This window comes from Elaeis guineensis, chromosome 6 (assembly GCF_000442705.2).
Source record: "Elaeis guineensis isolate ETL-2024a chromosome 6, EG11, whole genome shotgun sequence".
NCBI classification, from domain to species: domain Eukaryota; kingdom Viridiplantae; phylum Streptophyta; class Magnoliopsida; order Arecales; family Arecaceae; genus Elaeis; species Elaeis guineensis.
Window position 1 is genome coordinate 9303793 of NC_025998.2, and position 15958 is coordinate 9319750.

Consider the following 15958-nt stretch of genomic DNA (forward strand, 5'->3'; position numbering starts at 1 on the left):
AATAACACGAATAAAGATCTTAGTTGGATGTTCTCATTCTCTAACAAAAGGGAGTGAACAAAAAAAGTTACTTTCATATCAATATTTTTCAAGACAACATCATTAATTGATCCATCTATTATTTTTAGATTGGAATTTGACACGATTTCAAAGCGCTCACTTTTTTCAATCTGCATGAAAGTGGCAATAATTCCAGAGGGAATTTTGGTGGGTGCTTATTTATTGATGTATCCATTCACCTACTAGTTTAGGCTACTGAGCTGGACTTTAATAATTTCATCTACTGGTTTAAATTTTTGAGTTAGGCTTCAATAATTATATATAATGACAGGTACTGCGCTGCCGACCAATTTTAGCCGGCATCCCGGGGCCAACGGCATCACATTTTAAACTGATAATCGCACCCACTCTCCCTCTCCTCCCACCTCTCCGCTTCTAGCTACCTGCTCCCAATTATTTTTGGGCGTGCGTTGTTTACTGGCCGTCCATCCTGCGATGGACGGCCAGTGCGATGCACTGCAGAGGAGCCGACACTCGCGGATCTGAAGAGATAAAGAAAGTTCCATGGCCTCCGGTCCCGCTCACCAACCACTACCCCACATCACAATTCCTGTCACCACCCAAATACTATTCCTCTCATCCATCTTGAAATCCAAGCGACTGCAACCTCCCACCCTCCTACTCCTCCACCTCTCACTCTTTGGATCATCTCAGCTTGTATCCCACTCTTCCACCTTGGTCTCTAATACTACTTTGGGAATTCGTTGGCCATGGGGCGTGACTTCCTTGCTCTAATTCTCGCCCTCGGGGCCGCCATCGGAGCTGCCCGTGCGCAGAGCTGTGAGGAAGACCTCCCTGCCGCCCTCACCAATTATTCCGGCCTCGCCTGCACTCCCGTCTGGAATAATTTTATCCTCAGGGTAATTATAGCTCCATTTTATAACATCTTTCATCTCCTTCATTTATTTATCGTTGATAGAATCCTCAATGTAGATAACGTGATGGATCTTTAGTTAGGATTCGGAACTTGGAAAGTCAACACATTTTTCCGGTGCTTAGATCTGGTCACTTCTTGTGCTGATGACGTGGCATTTCTATGAATCATTGTCTAGGAGAAGAGATCTCGCTGAATTTTCTGGTTGTGAAGTGGAATATGAGGATTTTCACTTGAGTTGGAATTGGATGGTATGGACTCATAGAATGCTAAGCAAACGGAGTGTTGGCAAGTTTCATAGGGAGGAATGATTTGAATGGGAGAGGAGATGATGTGATCCAAGAAGTGTTGCAAGAATTCATCATATATTATGTGAAACTTGATGATCTGATACTTTGGATCTTCAAGATCATCATATTCAGTGCAGAAAAAACCAAGAAATGCTCGGTTACAGAGGATGCACACCTTGAGCAAGAGATCGAAATTCTATTTATAGACTATACGAAATTTAAAAGGACTGAGAAAATGCACGACAGATGGCACCCCAAACGTCTAATTGCTATAATGTTTGTAGAGTTTTAATAGCATGACGGAGGGTGTCAACTAGTGATGTTGGCATTCACTAGTTTTATGTCTTTCATTATTAGATTTGTATATCATTTCTAATGATCATTTACTGGTTTGATTTCTAGTTTTATGTCTAACAATCAACAAGAACAAGGCATAATGTATCACAATGTACATCATTTACTAGTTTTATTTCTTTTCATTATTAGAAAAGTTTCTTGAAACATTTGTTGTCTGAACTATCTTTCATTGAAGTTGATATTAAATTATCCTCGCATTTCTTATGACATGAAACTTTGGCTCTTGCAGTACTCCAAGGACCAAGACGATGTTTTGAGCATTGTCCTATCTACTACATATGCCACTGGGTGGGTCGGGATGGGATTCTCAAAGGATGGAATGATGGTTGGCTCCAGCGCAATGGTGGGTTGGATGGGCAAGACCGGCATACCTCACATCGAACAATACTATTTAGGTGGAAAGTCTAGTTCAGAAGTCAAATTAAACCAGGGACAGTTGCTGACTACCTCCATTCAACCTACAGTAGTTGTTCAGAAGGCCAAAATCTACATAGCATTTCAATTGAAATTTTCAGCTCCTATTACTCAGCAGAAACTTCTGTTCGCTCTTGGGACGAAAATTCCAGTCAATAAGCGCCTAACAATACATGATGATAAGACATCTATTTCCTTTGACTTCTCAGCAGGTTTTGTTTCTCTCGCCATTTTTCTCAGCATTTTTCTGGCTGTAAAGTTATTAATGCGTGATTTAGTTATGAAATTCTATTTATTGTTTTGTCAACATGCAGTATGTTTTTTTTGCACAACTACATGCTTAGAATGCAGATAGGTAAGTTTCTCAAAGGATCTGTGGAAAATCCAATGAGAATTGTAAGGCGTAATAAAGTTACTTAATTTTTTGGAAAATCCTTAATCCACATCCCTGCAGATTCTCCTAGATGTACCCAAAATAGCCTTCATTTTGTCAACATGCAGTATGTTTTTTTGCACAACTACATGCTTAAAATGCAGATAGGTAAGTTTCTCAAAGGATCTGTGGAAAATCCAATGAGAATTGTTAGATGTAACAAAGTTACTTAATTTTTGGAAAATCCTCAATCCACATCCCTGCAGATTCTCCTAGATGTACCCAAAATAGCCTTCATTTTTCCTGCTTTTGTTATTTCTACTATGGTATTATATTACAGCATGTTCTCTTGCAGCTGCCCATCTGCCATCGGTGCACAGCACCTGATATATCTCGCCTTAATTAGGCACCTACTCCCTGTAGCTGGTATTCTATTTGCAGAATGCTCTACTACAATGACTATACATGCTTATGATTTTAGTTCATCCTATTCCCTGAATTTTATACCCAAAGTTTTCATCTGGAATAGAAGATCCTCTTACTGAACCTACTTTGTAGTGCACTCATGTTTTATAAGTTAAAAGCTCTTTTAGAAAATCAAAGTAGCCCCCTACTTTCAGTCTTTTACTTAGGAAAACCTTGAAGTCTGTAATCTAACCCTTCCTCATAAATATTATTATCTAAATCCAAAATATTTAAACCAAGCTTCACCAGCGACCTCTCCCAGCAACAATTCAAGCCGTCCAATCACCTTCACCTTAAGCTTAAAACCAAGTGAGCATACCCAACTTTCTTACTTTCATCACCCTTTTGCTGCGTTGCACTTGATATGATGGACATTTCTTTTTTAGTCCTTGTGTGCTTTAACTAGTAAAAACATAGATGTCATTGCATCTTGGGAATAATCTCAATTTAGTTCTCAGTGGATGAAATTCTATGTTGGATATATTTGAACCATTTTGGATCAAACTACTTTTACTGTACTAATTGGCTAATTCTTTTCAGTATAGAATTTACACTTGACTTTGTTTCCAGGTACTTCTTCTGCTCCTTCTTCTTATCCATCCACTCTGAAAAGGACCCATGGAGCACTGGCTATATTTGGGTGGGGTGTGCTCTTACCTATAGGAGCCATTGTTGCAAGATACTGCAGGCAGTGGGATCCATTATGGTATTACCTTCATGTGGTCATTCAATTTATTGGTTTTGTATTTGGTCTTGCGGCTGTGGTGGCTGGAGTCGCACTATATGACAAACTGCATGCAAATGTCACTGCACACAGGGGCATTGGCATTTTTGTCCTTGTGCTGGGTATTCTTCAGGTCTGTGAGCTGATTTTTTTACTTGTCTAAGAATATTTCTGAACATCTTTTGATGTTTTTATTTTTTATGCCAACGGATAGAGATCACGGTCTCAAATCCCCTTTCCTATGCAAGAACAGTACTTCCATGCCTGTATCACATAGTGTAAATATGTGAGATCTTGCAAATTCCAATGATAGGTCTGCTCCACCTGGTGCATAAGAACATAATGTGATCTATGGTGCTAATTGGAATTCTAAGAAGAAAATGAATTAGGGCAAAAGTGAAATATGGTTATGTTGTTCATAAGAGCAACAGTGCTTCTAATCATTTAAGAGAATATGAAATTGGATTCTCCAAGTTAGTAAATTCTATGACGTAGCTAAATTTTACTTTTCTTTTTTTTTTTAAAAAAGCAAGCTTTAAGGTTAGCACAATTGTCCAGTTATCATCAATCCTATCTCTATCTAGAAGTTGTGGCTTTCAAGCATGTGATATAGCCTTCTAGATTTTGTTCTTTGTGCACATCTGAAGTGAGGATGCTTGCAATTAATATCCTTGGTTACTAAGTTCTCTCTCTTTTTCCTTTTGAGAAGCATGTAGGACTGATTGGCATAAATGCTTTAATTTAGTTTTCAGTGGTGTGCATCTGCCTGTTTCTCCATCTACAATATAATGAAAGCTGGTTTTTTTCTGAATCTAATGATTGACTGAAAACAGGGTATATGAATTCTGCTATGCTTCCATTCATGCTTGTTCTGATTGTAATTCCCACTGTACAGGTGATAGCATTTTTTCTACGACCCGGTAAGGACTCCAAAATCCGCAAATACTGGAACTGGTACCACCAGTGGGCTGGAAGGCTTGCACTCTTTTTTGCAGCAGTTAATATCGTTCTTGGGATTAAAGTTGGAGGTGCGGGGAGTTCCTGGAAAATTGGTTATGGTTTCAATCTTGCTATCCTGCTAATAGCATCCATCGTTCTGGAAGTCCTGTTGTGGACAAGATGGTCCAAGAGATCCGCGGCTTATCCAACATATTAGATGCAACTTAATTGAATCCATGTTTTTGTAATCATTAAGGTTAAGGTATGGTTTTAATTAGGTGTGACATTGGTAAGTTTTCTTTGTTGTATATCTTTCAACAGCCGTTTTAAGATTAGTCATTGCTGCCTATGTTGGTCCTCTCGTCTGTTCTCTCTTTCCTTTCTTCTTTTTTTTTTTGGCGAAAAGTGATCAATCTTGATTTGGCATTCAATCAAATTTTTTCTTACGTATTTTCCATTTGATAGATTAATATTTTCAAGATGGTTAGTTTAGTAGATTTGTTCGGAGAAAGGGTTAAAGGCTACTTTGGGACCCGGCAGGGCCACTGATGGATACCGGGCCACTTTAGTTTGATTGGGCCAAACGAGCTGGGTTATATCTATTCGAGTAATTTTTTGTGCACCACATGCAGTGTAATACTAGTATACCGCCCAATAATATTGGAGTACGTAACTCATTCAGATGGGATGGACATTTAATGCTATCCAGTTTTTTTTCTTTCTTTAATTTTTCAGTGACAAAAATATCCTTTATGACTTCCTGATGCTTTGTATGACTTCTTATGAATATATATAACTTTTTGTAAATATATATGACTTTTTGTGATTTTCTGTGAATATATATATATATATATATATATATATATATATTCACAGGAAGTCATATATGTTCACAGAAAGTTATATATGATTTTCTTTGAATATATATGATTTTTTATAAACATAAATGATTTTCTGCAAGTATATATGACTTTCTGTGAACATATACGATTTCTATATGACTTTCTGTAAACATATATACAGAAGTAGTCATATATGTTCACAGAAAATTATATATATTTACAGAAAGTCATATATATTTGTAGGAAATTATATATACTCAAAGAAAGTCATATATATTTATAGAAAGTCATATATACTCACAGAAAGTCATATATGTTCACAGAAAATCATATATAACTTTCTGTGAATATATATATATTCACAAGAAACCATATATGTTCATAGGAAGTCATATATATTCACAAGAAGTCATATGACTTTTTAAACAGTATATATTCACAGAAAGTCATATATATCACAGACAGTTACTCACAGAAAGTCATATAAGGTATCAAGAAGTCATAAAGAATATTTTCGTTATTGAAAATTTGAAGAAAGAAAAAAGTTGGACAGCAATAAATGCCCATCCCATTTGAATGCACTAAGTGTCCCAATGTTATTAGACGGTGCAATGCATGCAGTGCACAAAGAATAACTCAAATATATTCATGTCTTGATCCATCAGCAAAGTGGAATCCATGATTGAGGTCATTGGTGGACCCCATATAACCTAATGTCCATTTGGACAGGAGCAATGGACCATGCAACCAGACCGTCGCTTGGGTTTTACTATTGCAGCAACTTGTGATAGGTTTGTTCTCACACACTCTTGAGATAATACCTTCTCCAGTACCCACCGGGGCCAATTATGGCCTAACAAGTTAAAGGATGTTGCAAAGCAACTTGTGATAAGTTTGTTCTCAGACTGTTGAGATAATACCTTCTCCAATATCCATCAGGGCCAATTATGGTCTAACAAGTTAGAAGATGTTGCAACCCAATCCTCGCCTGGGTTTTACTACCGCAGACACTTGTGATAGGTTTGTGCTCACATTCTTGAGATTATACCTTCTCCAATACCCACCGGGTCCAATTATGTTCTAACAAGCTAAAAGATGTTGCAATCTGATCCTCGCTTGGGTTTTACTACTGCGGCAACTTGTGGTAGGTTTGTGCTCACATTCTTGAGATTATACCTTCTCCAATACCCACCGGGGCCAATTATGTTCTAACAAGTAAAAAGATGTTGCGATCATATACATAGCAAAAGAGACAGACAACTAGTGCGAGAGAATGTACTAGATCGCCAGTCAATTTATCGTTCAAGAATTATCGGTGGTTTCAAATGCAACCACCGATGTACTAGATCGCTAGTCCAGGCTCCCTGGGAGGGCCTGGACTCACTCCTTGGGAAGACCAATGGCTACGATAGACCAACCATGGCAGCGCCACCATTTTCCTTATAAAAATAGAAAAAAGAATAACTTAAAATAATTAAATATTTTTTAAATATTTTAAAATAAAATTTTCTCCAAACAAAAAGGAGACAAAGAGATGCAACCACCGAGTTGCTACAGTAACTCATTTCGTTGACCGAAAGGGGGAAGAGGTAGCTCCTAAAAAATGGAGGAGAATCTTTTGCTTGGTTGAAGTTTCAAAAGGAAAGAGAGTAGAAAAATTTTTTTTCATAAGAAGTCATTTCTCATATTTTATAAAAAATAAAAATTCATGAAAAAAAATATATTTTGGCACTTTTCATTGGATGAAAAGTAGTGGTACTTTTTCTTTCCCAAAATATCTTTCTAAGATTTATGGTTAGGATTTTGCAAAATATCAATAGATGGTTATGATGAAATATTGGATGGTGATATGATATGATATTAATATTATTCTAATATTTATATGAATATAATATTAATATTAATATTATAATATTTATGATATTTTAATATTTACACTAATATAATATTTTTATTAATATTAATATAATATTTATATTAATATAATATTATATTTAATAAATATTTATTAATAAATTTATTATATTAAAATATTAATATATATTAGTATTATGTTAATATAATAAATTATCGTGATCTAATATTATATTATAATATATTACTATTATATTTTATATTAATATAAATATAATATTTATATTTATATAAAATTTAAGAATAAAAATGTATGGTCTTATATCTACAAAGGGTATAATAGGTATTTTATATAATTTTTTCAGAAAAATGGATGCTCAACCAAACGTAAGCTTCTCTGCAATTAGTCACTTTCTCATGATCAACTAAACATGCCAAAATTCTATTATCAGAAAGTAATTTTTTAGAAAATTAGTTCTTGAAAAATTACTTACTGGGAAGAAAAGTTCTTCTCATAAACCAAATGAATCCATAGTTATAGCCATGCTTGCGACTACTGAGAACAATTTGAGAGTTTTTTTTTAGCTGCTTGCTTGTAAATAAGAATTTCATACAATTCTAATATGTATACATGTTACAAAATTAAAAAATAAAATATCATGAAAATATGCAAGCATTGTTGCAAAATTCTGATGATAAAACATCATCCAAGTGATGAGCCATATATATATATACTATTATATTAACCCGCACGATGCGCAAGCCTTCTCCATCTTCCTCCTCCTCCCCCACAATCCGAGGCCTCTCTGCCCCACCCCCCAACTCGATGCCATGGCTCCTTTATGCATCCCCGTCCCCCTTCGTGGTTCCGCACCTCCCCACCCCCCACCCCTGCGACCACGCGGCCCATGGCTTCTCCTCTACGCATCTCCAACCCCACCCAAGAACCCGCAGCTTCTCCTCTACGCACCCCACCACCACCTCGATGGGCAAGGCCCGTGGCTTCTCCTCTACGGACTCCCCCTTCCTGCCCTTCTCGTCGACAGCCAGTGGCTTCTTCAAGGTTTTCTCCCATGCCTCCTCCGCCTTCACTGGCCCACGGAGGTGGGCCTCCTTTGTTCTTCTCCGTCTCCATCTCCATCTCCTTTGGTGGCTAAGCGGGCCTCAAACCAAGCGGCCGAATAGGTAAGTTTAAGTGCTGGACTTCTCCAACAAGAAAAACTCTTCCTTGCTCCTTTGCCGTCGGCCCCGCCCCCATCCCCTCCTCACATCGACTTCCGTCGAAGATCGAAACCGGAAGAGCATTCGAGAGATGTTCACAGGAGCGGTCGGAGATCGAAGCCGAGAGACCATTCGAAAGTTGTTCGTAGGAGATCGAATATGGAAGCTTAGACAATGGTTGGGGTCTTGCTCGCTCCCGCTAGGTCGCGGCTCGCTTTCACTGGGTGTAACGGCCTAGTTACTTGGGCCTGTAAACTTTTGGCGGCCCAACAACAAAAAAAAAAAATTAAAAATTAAAAAAATTACAGGAGGAAGATTCCTAATCGGAGTCTTTTTCCTTCCCATTCCGATGAAATCAGACTCGAAGAGTCCGACTAGGGTAGAAATCCTTCTCTATAAAGACCCCCCTTCCTCCCTTAGGATCTTACAACAAAAATTTTGAAGCAATTTGAGGGATTTTCTCAAAGGAAACACCGTGGGTGGTTGATCGGAAGAGAGGAGGGCCGTCGGAGCTGTCTTTGGACATCAGAACAAGGTATTCTTCTTCTCCTTTCTTTTCGAATTGATCCTCCAGTCATCGGTGTGCTTGGAAGCCGGCGAGATGCCGGTTCGGGCTCAAATAGGGACACCCCTGTTTGCGTTGATTTTCTCCTTCCATCGCTGGCAGCAAGGAGGGGTGGGGCTGCCACCGGGACGGTAGCGTCGCCGTCGTTGGAGTTATCGGGAGGGTGGCCGGATTAAGGGGAGGCGCTCGGAAAGGGCTCGGGTCCCCTGTTTTTGAGCATGAAAAAGAGGAGAAGAAATTTCTTCTCTCTTCTCTAAATAAAAATTAATTATATATATATAAATATATATATATAATTAATAAATAAAAAAAAGGGGGACATAGGTAAGAGTTTCGATAAACCTCAATATATAATTTTTTTTAAAAAATTAATTTGGTTAAATTAATTTGTTTGATAGGAGAACAGTCCAATGACCAGGGGGACAACGAGTAGGGTTTTGATTTTCAGACTATAAGGCTGTGAATTTGATTTCTCATTGATCGAGGTAAGAATTCTGTACATGATTATCACTATATATATGTTATTTATTTGTTAGTCTTATATGTTAAATTTATAATATTGAATTTATAATCGATGAGTTTTCTATGCTCGAGACATTGATATATGGCTTATATGAATTTTTTTTTTTAAATATGAGTATGTTATGAAAAGATTTTTATGATTGATGGTATGAGTCTTATGGATATGACTTATCAATTTCATCATTCTATAATTTAAAATAATTTGATAAAATCAAGAATTAAATGAAAAGGATATGGTTTGGACTAGCCTCGACATATGGATCAGCCGGTCAGAGCTCATGCCTGGGATAGCCCGCCAGGAGCTTATGCCTGGGACAGCCTCTCACGGGCTTTCGTACGTGGGACAGCCGGCCAGGAGCTCATCATGGGACAGCCTTGAAAGGCTTATATGAACGAATAATTGGATTGGAAAGAGATTGAGGTATGGTCTGGGTTAGTCCAAAGCCAAAAAAGGGATAAAAGATTGACAAATCGAAAATGTGAAAAGATGCAACATATAATATGTAATTCAACAATAAATGAAGACTTCACTTGATGATATATGATGATCCATATTATTAAATGCATATTTATGATAATATTTCAGTTATTATATACATATGAGTCTTCACAAATTGTATTAATTTTAGAAATATTACTTTTATCTACTGGCTTGATGTAAATGTGCAGTGATTCTTACTGAGCTGGAGAAGCTCATATTTTCTTCTTATTTTTTTTTCAAACTCGCAGGATGCTTAGTTTGGATGGTTTGGGCGAGAGCAAATGAGAACTGAAACCTTTAGTAATTCAGTTAGCTTAAATTCTCTGATATCAATGAACATTTGAATAATTGTATTGAACAAGTTTACATTTGATTTGAAGTTGTGACTCAGTTGATTGATTTGGTATTTACTTGGTTATTTAAAATTTTGAAGTGTTAAATTATTAGGCCTTACATGATCCTTAGGACACTGCTCTAGGGTTTGTGTGGCCGTGTCACGTGTCCAACTCAGATGCTGGATTTGGGACGTGACACTAGAGTCTCACTCACACACAGCGTGCTCCGACTTTCGTCGGGATGCTGCGGGTGAACAGAGAATCCTCTACGAAGCGGGTGAACAGGAAAGCGTGAGAGGACAGGGAAGCTTTGGCACCTGGACGTTGCTTTTTTTTATCCACATGTTTTTCTCTTTCTCTCTCTAATAAACCACGTGTCGAACAGAGGCTCCTCCATCGAGAGACCTCCATTTTTATATATGTATATTAGATTAGATATACGAGGCAACGTGGTCCACAATGTTCCATTCACCTTGCAGTACACTTGTCAAGCTAAGAAGGAAGAAGAGGGTGGGCGTGCATGAATCCTAGCCACCCACGAATCCATCCGAAGCAGTTGCCGCGTATAGTAGATGCCTGTCCGGGCAACTCTAAGCTCTGCATCTACAATAGTTACGTCAATAATATGGCTTCCACCAGCTGCCACTAGATCCAACCACAGATTGCGGATGACCTCTGCTACTGCCAAACATACTCCTGTCGAAGTTGATTTTGAGGAAATTGGGAAGTGAAAGCCCTCACACCGGGTCGCTGTGGAAGTAGGGAGGGAAATCCAGATGTCCCGGGACTTCAAAACTGCACCATCCGAAGGGCGTTTCATAATCTCGACTATCTGAGATAAGACTCTTCATGATAAACCTCGTAGACTGAATTCGATCCTCAAAAATAATCCAATTATTCCAGACCAACAACATCCTCAGTTCTGATGGTCGTTGTCACGGTGCTTCATCGGAGGCATTCGAATTTGAGTGGTTTTTACGGTCACCAGGTGGCACGAGTGAAAAGAACGAGAAAAGGACCAGATAGAACGGACGGAGCTCGGGCAAGGGAACGCGGAAGGGTGGGGGTGGACGAAAGGAGGCACTAATAATGGAGTGATGCGAGCGGGGATGGGATACGGCGGGGCCCGCTGTTGGGGTATTTATCAGGGCAACGTCAGCACGAGACAAGGCCATCATCCCCTCACCGTAACCAAAAGAAGAAGAGAAAGCCGTCCCTTCTTCTCCACCCCAGCTGGTGCCTCACTCTATCACTGAAGCGAGGCTCTTCCCCCGGCCCAAAGCTACCTCAATCATTGGTTGGCGTGGGACCAAGCTCCCCTCGGCATCTCTCCTCCAAACGCTCCCAAGACGAAAGCTGACCCTCTTTCCCTTTGGAAAGCGAAAGAGGGCGGGGGCAGAGATGGTGACTGAGGCGGTCACACAGTTATCTACTGCTCTTCCATTGGAATTTTTGTGTGGAATTACCAGGGGATAGTACGGAGGCCAAGTTTTTTTTGAAAGACAATTGATGGTGCAGTAATTATTTCTTACATTAAAAGACAAATATGCCATTCTCTTTGTGGTTGTCTTTTTCTTTTTGGTAAAAACTTTTTTTTTTTTTTTTTGTAAAAAAAAGTGCACATGAGACAGTAGCAGGTACAGAAATGTGTGCTATGAGAACGAAGACAGCATAGACTTTACAAAGGATGGACCTAACTACCCCAAACGAGTAAGTTATCTTTTAGTAATATGTTACCTAAGGTCATTTTAGCATTCGGAATAACGTTGCTTCGTGGTACTTCGGGAACTGTTGGAGTTGTTTGATATTTATCCCGGGGACAAGATAAGGATAAATTTCTTATTCCCAATCTGATTTCTAAACCAAGTCTTAAGTACGTGAAAAATGCTTTTAATAGAAGATGACTATAAAATAAATAAGGAGTTCAATCGATTCGTATCGGATCGAATCAAATAATTAAAAATTTAAATTTGATTCAATTCAAAATATTCAAATTCGAAATTCAACTCGAGAATGATCAAATTTTAATATCTTAAATTTGAATATGATTTGATAAAAAATAAGTAAAATTTAAAACCAATTTGATCCAATTTAAATATCGATCGAATCATATTTGAACTCGAATTCGAACTTAAAATCAAATTTTAATCTACTAATAATATATATTATAATAAAAATAATATTATTAAATAAATATATAAATTTTAATAAATTTACAAATTTTTGTATTGAATATCTTACTATTCGAATTCGATTTAAAAAATTATTTGAATTATTCAAATTCAACTTAAATTTAATAATAATTAAATTGAATCGAGTTTAAATTTAATTTAAATTTAATAATAATTAAATTAAATTGAATTCGAATAAAATGAAAATAGCTCGATCTATTGATACATCAATCATGGATCATAATTTTTTCAGAAACTATCAAAAGAGTAAAATTATCATTTGATGGCCGATCGACTGCGTCACGTACCATGCCAAAAACTAAACCTTTTCTCGAAGGTTCCCGGAGTGACATAGCAGCACTAGCGGAAAGTGTCCGGAACGCGGTTGCTAATGGAAGGCAAAGGATGAGGTTCCCTCGTCGACGATGAAACCCACGTTTTCACAAAATGCTACAGAACTCGTGGTGGGATGAGCCACGTGGTGCACTCATGTTGCGCCAGGTGCCGATAAGGAATGCGGCAGAACAATGGCCGAAAAGTGTTAGGTTTTTGTTCCCACTTGGTTGCACCGGCCAAACAAGGGAGTGGGATCCCAAACGCATATTGCTCAAAAAAAAGAAAGAGAGGGCCATGTGAGGTAAACCTTTGCAGCACTGTTGGCTCAACACACTAATTCCATGCCGAGAAAGAAAAAGAAAATTACATAGCTAATGTGTTACTTTTCCATCAATCTTTTTCATCTACAAACGTAGTTGGCAATAAGCTGTCCAACATGATTCTATGTGGACAGATGTTGCATCTTTCACACGAAAGAAGAATTGATCCTTTTTTACACATTTATCACTCGATCAAGCAATAACCACTTCGAGATGAATGAAAGAATTTGGAGTTCTTTGAAATCCATTCTTTCATTAGAAATGTACAACTCGAATCCATTATATGTTGCTCATGTATTACTCTTTTTATTACTGAAGTTGATTGTCTCTTTTATGCTCGTAATAGAGGGCAACATCGCATCAGGTTAGTTATACTTAGAGTTATATATTTCAATGTTAAATGTCAAATCAATATTTTGTAGAAGGAAGAAGAGAAAGGGAAGCACTGGGAAAATATTATGAGTCGTTCACTACAGATTTGTGGTAAGAGCTTTATGCTATTAAAATTTGAATTCTATAACCAATTGTTAGAGGCCTAGTATGATGTTACATCTGTGAAATCTCCATATTCGTGTATGCATTGATATTAATGGGTGACAAACTTGCACATCATTTGAGAGCGACCATGCAGTAAAAGGTTGCTTGTGTGCGCAGAAACAAATGTCATGCATTTGAGAGCTCTAGATTTAATGAGACATTTCAACATCACAAGAAGTTGCACTAGTGGTGTTTAACCACAGACCATTGCACTGAGCTAACTTGGGATCCATTATCAGTCATGAATCACTTAACATCAATTTTATGCTACATGCTTCATCAGGAATCAAGAAAAAGAGCATTAAGACCAGAAAAGAGATTGCCACTTAAGTTACATAGCATCACTCCAATTAAAGCATTCGAGAGCTTCGATATGTAGCTAATATAAGGGCTTTTAAAGTCGCCTTTTTCGGGCCATCAATTTCACAACAGCTAATGCCTTCCAATTCTTATTCCAGTGGCTTGCCCAATTAGATTCCCACTTCATCTCCCTCCTCCCCTCCCACCTTTTCTTTTACCAACCCAACAAAGTTCTGCCTTTCTATTTCTTTCGAGTCCTGCCACCTATGGGGACCCTACACAAAATGTGACATAGTTGATTTATTCTTCTAAGTAGTCATTAGCTAGAGTTCTGGAGGAGGTGGGTGTGGCAGTGTGGCTACTTGAATTCAATTACCAATTAGTTGGTTCCCCATTTAGTATTTATGGAAACAAATTAAATAAAATAAACCAAGGTCATATATATGAAGGCAGTTGTCACCTTTGAGTCTTGTTTTTATTAGATTGACCCCACCCTATCATGTTGGCATGGGAATATGAATCATTTAGGCGATATGAAAGACAAGATATGCCTCCCTCTTTGTTTTTATTTTCTAAGCCTCTTTCTAGTGTTGTTCCGACTTTAAACTTTCCAAGTGCTTTAGTTCCATTTTCTCTTGATTTTCTTATCCTAACCATTAGGCTTACGCAGCTCCTGATGTTTTCACCACAGATTTATTTATTGCCAGAGTGTCATAGCTCGAAGTATTTAAGGCCAAATTTGAGTAAAATAACGTAGTGACGCTGCCTCCACCTCAAAGATGTACATTCTTAGGCACCATGTATGATATAAAATTTTGCTACTGCCTCAACCATCAACATCAGTCTCTATCTTTTTCTTCCTTCACTTCTGTCTTCTCCTCTTATTGACCATACTCTTTTATGTCCAGCGAATCAACTGCCATAGTACAAGATACGAGAATAAAGTTTGGACAGGTACAGAAAAAAGAGTGATACGACGTATTTAACAAGTGGTAATCTGATAAAGAGCAGCAATAGTTCAATAGTAAAATCAGAACCACTTGATATATTTATTCCTTGGAGATAAAAGTGAAGTGGCTTGCAGCTTGGTACTCTTAATTTGACAGTCCCAAGATTCAAATCTCACAATAGTTTTTTTTAAATTTTATTGTATTATTGAACTTATTATATTATTATGAAATTTAAATCTACAAAAATAATAAAGTGGAGCTCCATATGAAGTAATATGACAGCATCACGGTTTGTATAGCTTGTTTTAGTTGGCCTGATACTTGCGTTTATAATCCTTACATCTGCTGTATAATTGTGGAAAATATGATTGAGCTTTTCAATATTTTATTTGTTGATTTCATGAATAAATTTATTTTAGATTTTATCAAAAAAAATATTTTGAAAAATGAAAGCAAATAAGAATAGATAATTAGATATGTGGAATAAATAGATTAAAAAAAAAAAAGAGAAAAAGTCATGCACCATTAATCCATACTTGTTGGTAGGATTTTCTTATCCTATTATCCATCACATGTTTTTTTGAATACAACATAGCATGCATGCAATTATCAACCTTACTTTTTAGTGTCAGTGCTGCATCATAGCCACTACAGCCAGTAGAGTGCTACAATCTACTGACATAAATATTGATAACATAAATAATCCAACACCACTGGCACATTAGCACTACTAGCTGGAACCAAGTACAGCACAACCAATTCTTTTTACCAGACCATCTGACATGACTAATAAAGCACAATATTTTAATCCAATGGGACTCAAGGAATATTCTTCTTTGTACAGTATATCAGCCAAGCCAAATTGCCCATGATCCAAAATTTTTTAATGAGAGAAAACTATTGTTAGCATCAACCAAAAACCTCCACTTTGTCCAAGCTTGGCAGCCCAAGGCCAAGAAACATCACAGCTTGTGGGCCCCAAATGACACAAGCATCCGATGTGGAGAATAAAAGTAAAAGCAAAAGCT

At 37.5% G+C, this 15958-nt stretch overlaps 1 protein-coding gene across 1 annotated transcript; it reads left to right on the forward strand.

The window, feature by feature from the left end:
* Nucleotides 1-522: 522 nt before the first annotated feature.
* LOC105047408 (cytochrome b561 and DOMON domain-containing protein At3g61750) lies at nt 523-4843 on the forward strand. Its single transcript, XM_073259073.1, has 4 exons — nt 523-920; nt 1811-2207; nt 3404-3690; nt 4453-4843. Exons 1-4 carry the CDS (start codon nt 771-773, stop codon nt 4711-4713), a joined length of 1095 nt encoding a protein of 364 aa, XP_073115174.1. The 5' UTR covers nt 523-770; the 3' UTR covers nt 4714-4843.
* The last annotated feature ends 11115 nt before the right edge of the window (nt 4844-15958 follow it).

Excerpts from the sequence above, each read along its gene's own strand:
- LOC105047408 (XM_073259073.1), top strand. The coding sequence starts at position 771 with ATGGGGCGTGACTTCCTTGCTCTAATTCTCGCCCTCGGGGCCGCCATC. Across the intron at positions 2,208-3,403 it reads TTCCTTTGACTTCTCAGCAG|GTACTTCTTCTGCTCCTTCT; the intron begins GTTTTGTTTCTC and ends CTTTGTTTCCAG. Across the intron at positions 3,691-4,452 it reads TTGTGCTGGGTATTCTTCAG|GTGATAGCATTTTTTCTACG; the intron begins GTCTGTGAGCTG and ends CCCACTGTACAG.